We start from the raw sequence: 15137 nt of genomic DNA, 5'->3' as shown, positions 1-15137 counted from the left end.
GTTTTTTTGTTAACAAAGTCAACAAATAACACTTCGACCCTGTCTGTCTTTCACATACTTGATGGGATCTCAATGATGAATGCTCTGTACCATGGTCGTCTAAAACAAGAGTTATTGACGTGCTAACTACTGTAGTTTTTATAAATTATAAACACTACACTTGAAAGTTGGAGGAGGTATTGTGGCCCCGGTACCAAATTGGGTACCGGGGCCACTCCACTATGCAGTCCAGATAGAGGCGCATCAGATATTAAACAACGTTGACTGTTGCTGCCAACTCATAAATTAATGAAAATGACCTGTCATCGTCAAAAACAAGGAGGTATTGACACGCTCGAACTACACCCTGTATATGCTGCAGAGGATGTAGGAGCAGGCAGCTGTGCAGTGGAATTCAGACCATTTGAAGGCGGAGATATTGTGGCCCCGGTACCAAATTGTGTACCGGGACCACTGCATTATGCAGTCCAGAAAGCTACCTCGGTGAAACGTTTTGGACTAAAAACAATATTGTGAGGTGTGAGGTGTTCAGAATAGACTGGGAATTAGTGGAAATGATTGTTATTGAATGTTATTGAGGTTAATAATAGTGTAGGAGTGAAAATAAACCAAAAAACTTGTTTTTAACACTTATGTTTTTTTCAAAATAAATCCGAATCCAAAACCTTTCGTCAGGTGTTTTGCAAAACAAATCCGAACCCAAAACCTCAAGCAAATCCGAATCCAAAACACAAAACACCAAAAGTGGCCGGTGCACATCCCTAGTCTATATAAGGGTGTCGACCAAATAAATGTTGATTAATATATGCATCACATGCAGGTAGAAGGACCCAAGGACAAATCCATCTTGCACTATTTTACATTATGGATTTGGTCTATCATCTTATGTAAAATGTCTATTTTTACTGCTGCTGTTCGTCTAATGACCCCAGATTACTGCCTCTTTATTTTCGATGATGCATGCTATCTAGCATTAAAAACATTTTGTCTGTGGTCTTTCACCATATTTTCTTCTGGGTGCAGCTCACCTTCATCTATCTACTTGTCTAAAATGACCATCATATCAGCCAGTGCTCTGCCACTATGTTTCATAGGGATTGGAGTATGCTTTGCACATAAAACTTGGTTGTTCAGAACTTCTTTAAAAAATTAGAAATCGGTGTAGGACATGCTGTCTATAGCCCATAAAATTTCTGCCCATGTTTGGCATCTGCAAGTAAATCATTGCAGCAGCTTCACAAAAAAAAACCAAAAAAAAAAAAAAAGGATCTAGCAACCCACCAATTGAAGCAAGAGATAGTAAACTAGGTGAAATTCCACACTTTATGCACAGTGTTGTGCCACTATGTTTTATAGGGAATGTATCTTTCATTAAAACTGGCATGCATTTGTGCAGCTGTTCTGCCACAAAGTTTAGCCAGCCAGCTTGATGTGGCCTGTGGCAAAAATTGGTGAAATTTTTGACAGTTGGACAGACATTAGAAAATAGACTGTAAATACAAATATAACCAAAACATGAAGATATTTTTAGAGTCAAAACCAAAACACAGGTATTTGCTTCTTTTTACAATGTTATTTTCTTGAAATTATTAGATGGATATATGCTTTTTTGCTACATATTTCATGTGTCCACTTGAAGAAAATTCCTAATAAACAAATTGATGTGAACAAGCATGGAAAGCTTAAACTAGCCCCATGATTGTAGAAATCTATGTTCATATAGCTCAACAAGTACCTACTAGCAATTACAGAGAAAAAGCATGTTTCTGAAAATCCACAATCAAGTTTCCACAGCAGTAAAGTGAGCAGGGTTGAATGTGAAGCTGTATTTATTAGGATGGGTAGCACCACAACAGCTGGAGAGCCACATGTTACTTACTTATGAACTACAGGAGGTGTAGGAGACCTCACAACTGAAATATTTGGTTAGTCTTCAGAACACAAATCTGCATCCCCTCACAATTAAGAGTTTGCTGAGGTTCCACTGTATTTTCATCTCATAGCATCCTTCTTAGGCCACATTTCAGAGGTGCATTAATAACAGTAAGGCCAGTTACCCATTGGCAGTACAACTCATGCTTGTTTCCAGAGACCTTATGCTTCGCTTGCCTACGCTATTTACTTGCGTTCATTGAAAGTGAACACAAGGGGGTCAAATAAAGCATCCATTGACCCCCTCCCAGCTGCAGGTATTAGTGCTAGTTATACACCACATACCAAGCACTACTGTGTATAACATGCAATGTCACTGGGGTTTTCTAAACATCAGTGGGCAATCAGTCAAAGGACCAGCCAGCAAGGACAATTTTAATTGGCTGTGTTTAATAACAGATATACACTGGGAGAAAAAGTATGATGGCACACGTGCACACACAGGAACACAATGCAGGACGGACAAGGATGTGAAAAAAAAAAGTTTCTCCCATCCAGTTATCCTGCATTATGTTTATACGCCTGTGTCCATGGGCGGCATATTCTCTAATAGGGATCTATGTCCCTGGTGCACATTTTGTTTCCATATAACATAAGGAATGAATGCAGCACAGGTAGACTAAAACTGCCCATCTACAAAAGCCTCCTTATACACTATTACCACTGTCCCACAGGGCTATACTCCATTTTAAAACAATGAATAATAATATGAACACATTTAAAATAATTAAAACTAAATTAAAGAAAAGGATGATTTTATTAGGAGGTGAGAGACATTTGACAATAAAAAAAGACAAAACACACACTTTAAATAGTCAACTCATTATTTTGAATATGATGGATGAATCTTGAAAGACTTCAGAAATGATGGGACCAAAGCTGGAGGCAGCAATTGCTATAACCAGAAGGAACACTCACTAAAGCTGGGCACACTACCCCTGATTATCATGCCAATCACACAATAAATATGTTAGGTCCGACATCGCATTAGTGTGTACACTCCCCACGATCATGTTTTATTATACCAAAGCACATTGTATCATTTCATTGTATCGGACTAAAAATCTCTATAAAAGATGGAACGTTATTGGGCAAATTCTGCAGTGTGTAGTATGCACTGACGATGAGCAGTGTAGGCAGAGCTCCATAGAGTACAGAGTCATGATCTTTTTTTAACTGATGGTTATGACAGATGAAGAGCACAGATCTAAAGGTAAATTATATAAAATCACGTAGGTGTGTACACACAAGTCGGAATGCTTGGAGGAATCATTAAAGATATCACATGTGTAACCCAGCTTTGCACACTTCATTTTGGAGCACAAAGCTGACAGAAGATATTCAGTTCTAACACTGAGGCAGCAGCAGGCTGCAACATATCCCTGCAGTTAAAGGGTGCAATCAAGCATATTACAGAAGATCAATAGCAAATACTTTATTTCCCCCTTAAATATACAAATTGTGCTTCAATATGTCAGAGAAAGATGGAACGTTCAGCATCTGGGATGTGACAGAACTACCCATCACCCGCCATTATCTGCAATCCCAGAGCCATGCGAGATGTAGTTTAGCAATGGCCAAAGTGCTGGAGGTGGTCATCCCTGTTTGTGGAATAAGAAGGAAATCAAACAATCATAGTGATAAACGACTTAAAAGGAAATTCTGTGATCTATCTACTCATTAACATGGAGCGTTTATTCACATTTGAAGAGGAAAGGGAAAAACAAACAAAACCATTTCCAAACACATTTCAGCGGATGGAGCACAATTGTTGTCTGATCAATGAATTTAGTAAACTCCACCTGTCTACACAGCAAATACGGGCATTAAAATTGTATCATTCAGGTAAGCAATTCAATGATGAGACGCTTGAATTTTATTAGTGAAGCTGCCTCTTCTTACAATGTTAATGGAAATGCCTATTTTGTTATGGAAGTGGCTTCACATAAAAGACCATCACTGATGTTCAACCTATTTGGTGTGATGAATCTGAAACTACAGAATCCGTTGCTACATGAAAATATTCTGATGAAACACATTTAACAAACCGCAATATTCCAAAAGTAACAACCCCCCCTCCCCCCAAAAACAAACAAACAAACAAACAAATCTAAACCTGTAAATATACAGTGGGTGGAATGGTGACTAAAACCAGCCTGATATGATGTAGGACAATATGTAGGCACACAACACTATAAAGACTTCTCCTGACAGATCCTCTATTATAAACATGACAGATTTATACATATACTCCGTGGTGCTCCCTGTATTTAGATTCCAATCTTCTCCATTTGTCTTCATTGATCAGATCAGTAATCAAAAGTTTCAAAAACAAGATCAGGGGATGAACTGCAATGAAATCTTTATTGCTTGATGGGTGGTGGATTGAAGCAATGTTATAAATTGGTGACATCACTTCCCTGCCATATGTAAGCATATTACTAGTCATATAAAACTACAAATAAGTGTTTAATTCATAGTACTCGCTTGGTGTGGCTCAGATGAACTCTGTGTCCAGCTCTGGGTTAAAACAGAGTAGGAAGGAACTAAATTACTTTATCTCTTTGATTTGGTTTCCAAACTCTTCTGCGCTAACCATGAAGTATTTATGGTTAGAGAGTTCCAGATGAGGACACAATACCAATTTACAGCACGGGTCATAAAAGCTGAAGCCCTTGAAATTTCTAAGGTTATATCAATATCAATAATATCCAGAAACAGATCCCTCACATTTTTGATGACTCTGGTATCTTAGAACAGCTCAACTGGGTGACTGAGCAGCTGGGATAAGTTTGAAAGAAGGGGAATAAAGACACAGGAAAAGGTCATACTTTCTCAAATGTCATACTTACAGGAGTCAGGTCTAGTATGTAAATAAAGGGAAACTTATGACCCATTAGTAATGTCATCCTTATAGGTCATTCTGGTAAGAAGTTAGGAAGGTGTTTGAAAGGAAGTCATAAAAACTAATTTGCATTTACACAGGCTTTCTAGGTCTAATAGCACAGGAAGGTGGGCTGTGGGTTCCTGCAGCACATTTCAAATGTCCTGTAAATCTAACAGATCTGTTCTCCTAGCAAGCAGAAAACTTGTTCATCCATAAGGTTACCATTTATTTTTTTTTAATTACTTTTTATTTTACCAGAAATTATTGAATTATATCTTTGTATGTCATTTTGTTAATTGTTTTCATGTTAAGGCATTGTGGATTTATCTTCCATATTAAATTACACTCAATAAGTTCAGACCTCTGTGTACTTATGTATTCACATGTCAGACCTAGTTTTAGAAGGCTACATAGTTGAAACAGAGAAAATCATTTGGTTTATAATAACTGATGACAGTAAATTGTGATAGATCAGTTTAAAGGGAGAACCAAAGGCTTCCTGAGTAAAGATTGTCAACTCTACACAAAAAAACCTTGGTGGTGTCATAATTGGTAAAGCAAAGTTAGTGTGTGGGACAGATAGGGAGAGTTTTAATAATTTTTAAGCAGGCCAGGTGCTGGATTGTAACACCATCCAAGCAAAAGACTATGCTATCAAAGAAATATCAACAGCAACATAAAGGTCCATTTCTGAAGTCCTCTTGACAACAGTAATGACAAAGTGGGTTACATTTATCAAATTCTAGTAGACACCCACACTGTAACAATAATAATAGAACTATTACTGTCTGATTTGTACTGCACTATACAACTAATTGATTAAAACAGGATACTATGGTCTACTATGCCACCTTTTATATACCAGTTATAGTTTTCTGGTTTATTGCGTTGTCAAAGTAGCAGGCACTAGGGAAATTGGGCGAAGTGGGAGCCGCTGAGAAGATTGGGGATCACAGAAGAATGGCAGTCAGGGGGTTTGGGAAATGGAGACAGTCTTTTGGAAGTTCAAAACACATCATCTGAAAAATGTGACTGATAGATAGGTAACGCCTACAAAGGCTATAGGACAGGCCAAAAGGCAGACATCATGACAAGATTGTGAAAATACACAAGTGAGTTTGGAGTGGTGCACTCTCCCCGCTTCACCTACATGGCCATTAGGCAGATAACACTTTGCTTCTAAGCAAATCAGAACATAAAACATACAGCGAAAACTGCTATCCAAGGTCATGAATAATGAAGCAGGTTAAAAATACACTGGGTCCTTTTACATCTGTTTACCAACAAGAGTGTTCTAACACTACACAAAGCACACACTGACCTACAATCAACATAACAAGCACTGGCCTCAAATCATTAATACCAGTACATGCACCCAACATGTGCTTATAGATTGTCCTGTGTGTACGCCGGTTTACAGACATTAAAAACAAAATCGTTTACATGGAACTTGTTGTACAAATCTGTGGTTCCGTCTATTCTTGAAACAATAAAAATACAAGTATAGTGACTGCAAAACTAGAGAGCGCTTAGGGTGGCCTTCGAGGTGCAATGATATTGATTGCAAAGAAATATGTTTTCAGCAGCCACATAAGGCTGGTTGAAACAATTTTACACTGCTGGAACTCTTGTTGCTTCTAGCGACAATATTGTATATAGATCTGCAACAACCCCAATAGCTAGGGATGGAGCAGGCGGCACAGTTAAAGATAATCGTGGGCAATGATGTGTAAATTAAGGCTCCACCTCCTTGTTCGGGAAAGCTGTTGCATTGTTTTTGCTTCCTTAGGCTACGTACGGTAGAAGCAGAGAAGCAACGCCCTGGCTGAGTTGGTGTGATCGTACGTGGCTGTAGATAAGGTGCTTTGTTGAGGACAAACTCAAGTCAATGGGGTCAACGTGGAGAAAAGCCAGTGGCCAAGCTGCAGCCCACTGTAGGTGTCATGTCCCAGATCTAGAAAGACACACAAAAGGAACAAATAACAGTTATAAGTCACATTTTTTTACTGTAAGTCTTGTTAATATTTCTTTCACAATTACTACTATTGCTGGATGTCATTTTACATGTGCTGTCAAATAGGTATATTTGTGAAGAAGCATCTACGCACTAATACAGCAGTTACTTCTATGAAGCAAAACTGAAGTCTCAGAGGCTATTATATTTTTGATACCATGTACTACCAAAGCTATTAATGATGGAACACATATATTTAAGCTGGATCCATACAGAAAACAGGGGTTTTACACCTGCATTAAATCCTTTTATCTGAATCTATTGGGGGAAGAGACACAGACCATGGAAATACAGAGGCGCCAACTAAAACAAATAAATAATTTAAAACATTATTCAAAGCTTTCGCTCCTCCTTCTTTATATCCCCATTCTGTAGGCAACTCTTATTTTACAAACCAAGCCCCATGGAAAATCTGTGAATATATCAACAGTGGGTTACATGATCTCATCTGCAGCCCAACGACACCCACGGAACACTCCTTAACCTGGTAGAATGTGCCTTCAAATTGTAAGGAACAAATTTCCCAGCTCCAATAGAAGCGTGATCTACCCAGTCTGTTTTGACAATGGCCAACCTCTTTTAGAGGCATTTAACAGGAACAGAAGATCATCAGTCTTCCTGCACTCGTTTACTTCTGACATATAGCCTTAATGCACTGACCACATCCAGCAAGTGAAGACAAACTCTTCCTCCGAAGTCTAATACTAACACATTGCTAGAATCACAATGTCCCGACTTAAGAGAAACCTCCATCAATCCATCAACAAAAAGAGAAGCAGAACTATAAGACAGAACCACCAGTTCACAAACCCTCTGGGCTGTGGAAATGGGAAAAGGAAACAGTCTTACATGGGATAATCTGGATGCTACTGTAGCATCCAGTGGTTGAAAAAGTCTGCTGCAAAACCTTTAAACACTAAATTTCAGTACCAAGAATGGCTAAAGAAGGACTGAATAGTGGTCTCAAATGTGTCACCCCCAGTAAGAAGGTCTGCACCTCCTGTAATAGTGCTAGAGATCTGAAACCAGAGTGAACGTTTTAAACTATAATCCTGGAAGAATAAAAAAAGTACGCAACCCAACTGGAAAGAAGTTGTTGGGAACTTCTCATTAACACACCAAGAAACATATTTCCCTAGGATAAGCGCTAGCAGAAACAAGATTTATGGCCCCGAGTACGGTCTCAAAAAACCTGTGAGAGAACACCTACTTCTAAGAATCTTCTTCAACTGCCACACCGTTAAAGTTTGCAGAGATAAGCCCTGAAGGAAAAAACAGTTCCCACTTTAGAAGAGCCTTTGAATAGGACGATGCTATGGTGGGCCTACAGACAAGTTGAATGTCCCTGCAACACAGAATGTCCCTGCAACACAACCACCTTATCCAGTCCAGTCCAGTGATACCAACAGCACCTGGACCTTTTTCTCTTTAAAGAACCTGCCGTAGCATTGCCACCTGTAGGAGCCGATAAATTAACTCAATATTGCACAGAACCAGCTAGAAACATCTGCCAATCTGTGGTCAACACCAGCTGACCTCATCATTCCACTGTTTGCTGAAAGATGACCTGATTGAGGGGCCATTCTCCTCCTGGAGCATTAAACCCTGCCCTCAATTCTAGGACATTCATTGGAAGCTTGACCTCTCCCAGAGACCACAGACCCTGGGACCAGAGAAGGAGAACTAACAAGCCCACCCACGAAGACTGGTATCTGTCGTCACAATTGTTCAGTTCCCTATGGCAAAAACACAGCCCTTATTAAAGATGCTGACCTTCAACCACCAGTGAAGTGAGCAACGCATTTACAGAGACAGAGAGACTGTAGAATGTTCAGTGGAAAATGAACATTGTACCATTATAAAGTTCATACACAACAGGGCAGACATCCATCTGTGAGCAGATAGACACCACAGCAGTCTGTATAGCGAGTGTATCTAGTCAGGAAGAACTCTCTTATCGGGTGTCCCACAACAGACCCAGAAATACCAGTCTCTGCGTAGGAACCTGACTGAACTTTTAATAATGCAACCATGGGTCTCAAATTCCCATTAATGTTTCTGAAGCAGAGTTGGGTACTCTGCATTGATCAAAATATTGTCCAAGAAAAGGATGACCATTATGCCATTAAATTACAGGAGCACACCCAAGACAGCAATAAATGACGTGAACAACCAAGAAGCTGTCACCAGACGAAAGAGAAATGGCTCAAAAATGGAAATGGTTGGACTGGACAGCAAATCTGATAAGACATTAGTGGCCCTCCCAGTAAGCATTCCCGACATTCATGAAAACATTAAATCTGTCCCATTTAACACTGAAAACTGATCCCCAAAACAAACAGTTGAGGATTGTGAGGTTCAAAGATTGACAGAAAATAAAAAGTTTTGTTTTCTGAATCACAAATAGATGGGAATATAATGGATGACCCCCCAAAAAAAAAAAGATTTATAGATGGTCTCTAATTCTTATCTGTACCATCCTAAAAAGGCTGTGGTATTAGGGATCTGACTAGTGGTGTCCCTATACCATAAATTGCATTTATCCTTATCCCATCTAGGGGAGAGGATAAAGGGTTAGCAATCAGTGGGTAACCTGAAACCACTGTTCTGGTTTAGTCCACACCACACAGAGCAAAGAATACAACACCGGAAAAGAGCCTACTGTTTCCTCCTAAACAGTGTATTGTCATGTTTGACTCTTCACTTCCTGGATGTGCAGTGCAGCCCCTCTCATCTCAGAGGCCTCGTCAAATCTGCACCTGGGAGTAAAAGACTCCGAACCTCCACAGGATGTCAGAATTCTGAAGATCTTTTAGAGGCCTCGTCAGATTTCTCTCTATGGAGAAAAAACTTTAACTAATCCCTACTAACTTGTGCACAATCGGCTCGTCTAGTGGCTCCCGATGACGAGAAAGAGAGAAAATAGAGGAGAGAGAACATGAAACACTCCGCAAAAGTAAAGCACACAGTCCCACTCAGCCAAGAAAACTCCCCCCAGCTCTGGATACTTTCCTGTAGGTGGGATCCAAGCAAGGCAGAGCTGGAGCTCTCAATTGTGTGTTTGTTTTGGCAGGCTTCAGCCTGTGGAGGAGGAGGTGCCATTCTGCATGAGTTTGCACTTCTCCCCAGAGACCATAACCTTTAGCAAACAGCCATGAAAATGGTTCCCTTACAGCTAGTGCAGAACTACCCTGCTTCATGGTGCCCCTACCTGACTCTTCAAGGGCCTAGGCTCCTGAGCAGGACTATGACTGGCAATCAATTACCGCACGTTCCCAAGGTGCGCAGTCTGGCACTGCAGCACCTGATGGTGTGGTGTCCGCACAGGGTCCCGAAAAATTGCCAGCAGCAGTAGTGGCAGGGCCCCTCCTGAGGAAGTCCTACATTGGAAGCATGGTTGCAGCAGGAGGAGGTACCAAGTTCCGGCAAGGCTGTCTGCTCCAGATAACTGCCGCACTGGTAAATTCAAAAGAGCCACAGTGGAAACAGCAAATTTAAAGGTCACCGCATCTGTGGTGGGAAATTTAAACTCAATGAAATAAAAAAAAAATAAAACATGTTGCAGCCCAAAAGAAACACCCTGTCCTGTGAGCACTCTAAAAAAAATAAGAATAAAATTGTCAGTTGCTGAATTGGAGAATCTATAGGCCCATGGTCTTCGTGTCCCCAAATTGGATGAATGATAAAATTTCATGCTGTTCTCAGATATAGGTTCAAATGTGTTTTTAATTTCAAAATTGTTACAGGAACGTTTTCTGCCAGGTGTACACATATGCACACTAGCCTGTTTGTAGCCTATTAGGTCTAAGCAACAGAATGCTAAAAACTCGCTCAATCTCATGTTTAAGTGTGCTTTTTTTGACATTAGATGTGCCCTTTTCTCAATACTTTAATATGTCTTATGATGTACTGCTCACTTATCTCTATTATCCTGTACTAGGTAACGCTGCGTTATTTTCTCAATCTCTGCCTGATGAGGAGTGAAACAAAGCAAACTCTAGAAGAGGAAGGTTTGCCAAGTGCACCACCTAGTGTACCAGTTAGACTGTTACGGTTGTTTCTATTGAGGTGTAGGGTGACCTGTTCTAAAATATATATAGTGGAGGGGTGGGATGGTATAGTGTGTGTTTACTTCTATATTATTCACAATTCTTATCAGTTAAACTATACATAACCATTACTCTTCAATATGGATGATAATAATGAATAATAAAAGTTCAGACATTTTCAGTGCTGACTTGTATTAAAAAAATAAAAAAAAAGTCCCCTGACATCATACATACACACACAGACCCAGATTATGGGCATTAAGGTACTTTCACTGTGAAGAGTGTTTTTAAGTCTGTTTAAACATATTATACATTTTAGTTTGCAATTCCTTAAATTGGGAAAAGGGAGCAAATATATATTTTTTAAACTGTACCATTATTGCACAACCCAATACTGATTTTACTTCTCTTGGTCACTCACTACAAAGTGTGCAGATACAGCATTTGTGACCAAATACCCCAACATTCCCTCTATGTGGTTGGGCGATTTCAATAACTAATGTGACAAACTCCTAGTATTTCAAGTATGTCCCCCAAACGCAGATTGTTCTACTGGTCCTATAACTACTTCCTTTTCAAACCTTAGTGTGATATATGAGACTATAGGATGTAAAGGGCACCTAAATCCACAGGTGTGCTACTTCTCCAATCATTCAGTCTCCCATTCCTCTCTACTGTATGATTTCATTACAAAGCACCTCTGTCCTTAATCCTCATTTGTCCCCAGGTCAGTCAGTCTCTGACTAAAGCCACTCCAAATATTCTAAACAATGAATCCATTTGGGGCATATTCAATTAAATCATCAAGGATACGTGAGTTTAAAGTGACAATACTGTACTGCAACATTGTGGATTCCCCTTCACAACCCTATGGGGTGCGCATGGAAATCCACAATGTAGCGGTAACGTGTTGTCAGTGGGAGCACGTATACAAAATATTTACACTTAATTGAATATGCCCCATTGTGTCTGTACTTATCACTCCTTGAAACTCTTCAAATCTATATTTATGGAAGGAAGCCTATATTTCTATACTCTTCAGTAGGATAATGCTAACCTACCTGTGATGCTTGGAAGTGGGTTGAAATATGTAACCTAAGCCAGTTTTGTAAAGAGGGTGTGTTTAAGTCCTTTGAAAAGCAATATACAGCATTTCCAAACTGATGATTTATTTCTTAGTAGAGCTCTCCAGCTTCGCCATAGTCTCAAGCGCAAATTTAGAATATCCAGTGCAAACTTAGATCAACTAGGGTCATACTAAAATTAATTGGTAATTTACACTTCCTCCTACTACAATGCAAAGTAATGTAACCTACTTGTAGCCCGCTGCAGCAAATCTGGATTGGTGATATTGGTCCTTTTAAGGTCTTGTTTAATTTTGATAATTCCTCTTACAAGTTAATTTAGCATACAGTCATGGCCAAAAGTTGAGAATGACACAAATATGTTTCACAAAGTATGCTGCTTCAGTTTTTATGACTGCAATTTGCATATACTCCAGGATGTCATGAAGAGTGATCAGATTAATTGCAATTAATTTCAAGTCCCTCTTTCCCATGACAATGAACTTTATCCCAAAAACAATATTTCCACTGCATTTCAGCCCTGCCACAAAAGGACCAGCTGACATCAGGTCAGTGATTCTCTCGTTAACACAGGTGAGAGTGTTGACGAGGACAAGGCTGGAGATCACTCTGTCATGCTGTTAGAACAACAGACCGAAAGCTTTAAAAGGAGGGTAGTGCTTGAATTCATTGTTCTTCCTCTGGTAACCAGGTTATCTGCAAGGAAGTATGTGAAGTCATCATTGCTTTGCATAAAAAAGGGCTTCACAGGCAAGGATATTGCTGCTAGTAAGATTTCACCTAAATCATTTATCGGATTATCAAGAACTTTAAGGAGAGATTCAATAGTTGTAAAGAAGGCTTCAGGGTGCCCAAGAATGTCCAGCAAGCACCAGGACAGTCTCTTAAAGTTGAATCAGCTGCGGGATTGGGGCACCATCAGTGCAGAGCTTACTCAGGAATGACAGCAGGCAGGTGTGAGTGCATCTGCACGCACAGTGAGGCGAAGACTTTTGGAGGATGGCCTGGTGTCAAGAAGGCCAGCAAAGAAGCCACTTCTCTCCAGGAAAAACATCAGGGGCAGACTGATATTCTGCAAAAGGTACAGGGATTGGACTGCTGAGGACTGGGATAAAGTCATTTTCTCCAATGAATTTCCTTTCAGATTGTTTGGGGCATCTGTAAAAATGCTTGCCCGAAGAAGGAAAAGTAAGACCATTCATGTGTAGGGTTGCTTTTCAGCCAAGGGAGTGGGCTCACTCACAATTTTGTCTAAGAACACAGCCATGAATAAAGAATTGTACCAAAACATCCTCCAAAAGCAACTTCTCCCAACCATCAAGAACAGTTTGGTGATGAACAATGCCTTTTCCAGTATGATGGAGCACCTTGCCATAGGGCAAAAGTGATAACTAAGTGGCTCGGGATCAAAAAATCAAAAGTTTAGGTCCATGGCCAGGAAACTCCCCAGATCTTAATCCCATTGAGAACTTGTGGTCAATCTTCAAGAGGTGGGTGGACAAACAAACAAACCAAAAATTCTGACAAACTTCCAAGCACTGATTAGGCAAGAACGGTCGGTCATCAGTCAGTATGGGGCCCAGAAGTTGATTGACAGCATGCTAGGGCGAATTGCAGAGGTCTTCAAAAATAAGGGTCAACACTGCATAAACTTAATGTAATTGTCAATAAAAGCCTTTGACACTTATGAAATGCTTGTCATTTTTTGTCAGTATACCATAGCAACATTTGACAAAAAGGTCTAAAAACACTGAAGCAGCAAACTTTGTGAAATCCAATACTTGTGTCATTCTCAAAACTTTTGGCCATGACTGTATACAGCCATAATTGACAGGGATCATACTAATGCAAAGATATACCCCTGAATGTTTTAAGGCTGAACAGCACTCATCTCTTTTGTTAACATGTTTTTTTAATTGTTTTCCCTAGAAATATCTACCCTGACTGTAGCGTTTGTGCTCTGTATTACATATACTAATGTATACTTCTGTATGTAAACAGTGGTGCCAACAGAAACTCTTAAAAAAATGACATGAAATGGTTACTGTGAAATAATGTCTATATAACAAGAGGAAGTAAAATTAGTATTGGTCATTGCACCTATCTGTTCATTAAGGCGCTATATAAGTATAAATTCAGTTTTTTCAAGTAACCTTGCAAAATCCATCCAGCATTCAGAGAAGCTGAAACTGCATAAGTTAGTACTTCTCTATCCTACATAATTTCGGAAGAATTCAGAAGTTGCAGGATTGATATTGCAACCTCCAAGATAACCAACTGCCTGTACACAAGCGATGTCACAGCAAGCACATACTGATGGTAGTCATTCTGCCAGTGCTGATAATTCTAACAATTGGTTTGACGACAAAATAAAGCCAATTCTGATAATCCCGATATAGAGGAAATGCAGACATACTATAAATATGACAGACATCATGTGCAACACACCTGCTCCATGGCTCTTTTACATTACGAACGCAACAAATACCAGCATTTGGAATTGACGTCACTTACAATGCAGAAAGTGACATTTCAGATATTAAAGCGGCAATGCAAGGACCCCCCGCCTGGATAAAGTAATCGAAGGGTTAGGATTAGGGCGACGTCAATTCCAAGTGCCGGCATTTGCTGCTCTCGGAATGTATAGGAGCTGTGAAGCAGGTGTGTCGCACATGTGGTCTAGCCTGTTTATAGTAAGTCTGTATTTCCTGTATATCGTGATTATTGGAAATCGACCTTTATTTTGTCACTATACCGATTGTCTGAATTATCAGCATCGGTATAACGTACCTCATCCGTACATATGGCATGCTATGCTTAATCATTCACATTTTTTTGTCCTACATTAGGATAACTTTAGACAGTGCCCAAGTTATTTTGTAAGTGGCTATAAACAGTTTGTGATGATCAGGACAAGAAATAAAAATCAGAGGAAGACTTAACGTAATTTATATGCATCCATATATAGTTACCTTTTAATTTTACATAAGCTCTATTTAACTTTACAATGGGGTCACTTTCAGGAGAGAAGGGCTATATAAACATTATAAAATATACATATATTGTGCTAGAATGAAATATTTATGCACAAAAATGACTAGGTTCTCCAGAACCAGAAGGTTAATTTAATATAAACAGTGAGAGACCGTTAAGGTTGCCAGCAGCTGACT

General features: G+C 39.6%; 1 protein-coding gene and 1 long non-coding RNA gene across 3 annotated transcripts in view; one reads left to right on the top strand and one right to left on the bottom strand.

Annotated features, from left to right (window-relative positions):
* The window catches only part of LOC142143738 (uncharacterized), a 713023-nt gene that overhangs the window by 164557 nt on the left and 533329 nt on the right, over window positions 1–15137 (top strand). The window lies entirely within an intron of this gene.
* Window positions 2671–15137, bottom strand: part of WDFY1 (WD repeat and FYVE domain containing 1) — a 38079-nt gene continuing 25612 nt past the window's right edge. For both annotated transcript variants that reach the window (XM_075201841.1, XM_075201842.1), the window contains exon 12: window positions 2671–6773. In XM_075201841.1, coding sequence (XP_075057942.1) covers window positions 6714–6773 — 60 coding nt within the window. In that variant the 3' untranslated portion in view covers window positions 2671–6713. The remainder of the gene's footprint in view (window positions 6774–15137) is intronic.

This window comes from Mixophyes fleayi, chromosome 3 (genome assembly GCF_038048845.1).
Source record: "Mixophyes fleayi isolate aMixFle1 chromosome 3, aMixFle1.hap1, whole genome shotgun sequence".
NCBI lineage: Eukaryota > Metazoa > Chordata > Amphibia > Anura > Limnodynastidae > Mixophyes > Mixophyes fleayi.
The sequence above is the reverse complement of the archived record's forward strand: the minus strand, read 5'-3'. Positions and strand labels throughout refer to the sequence as shown.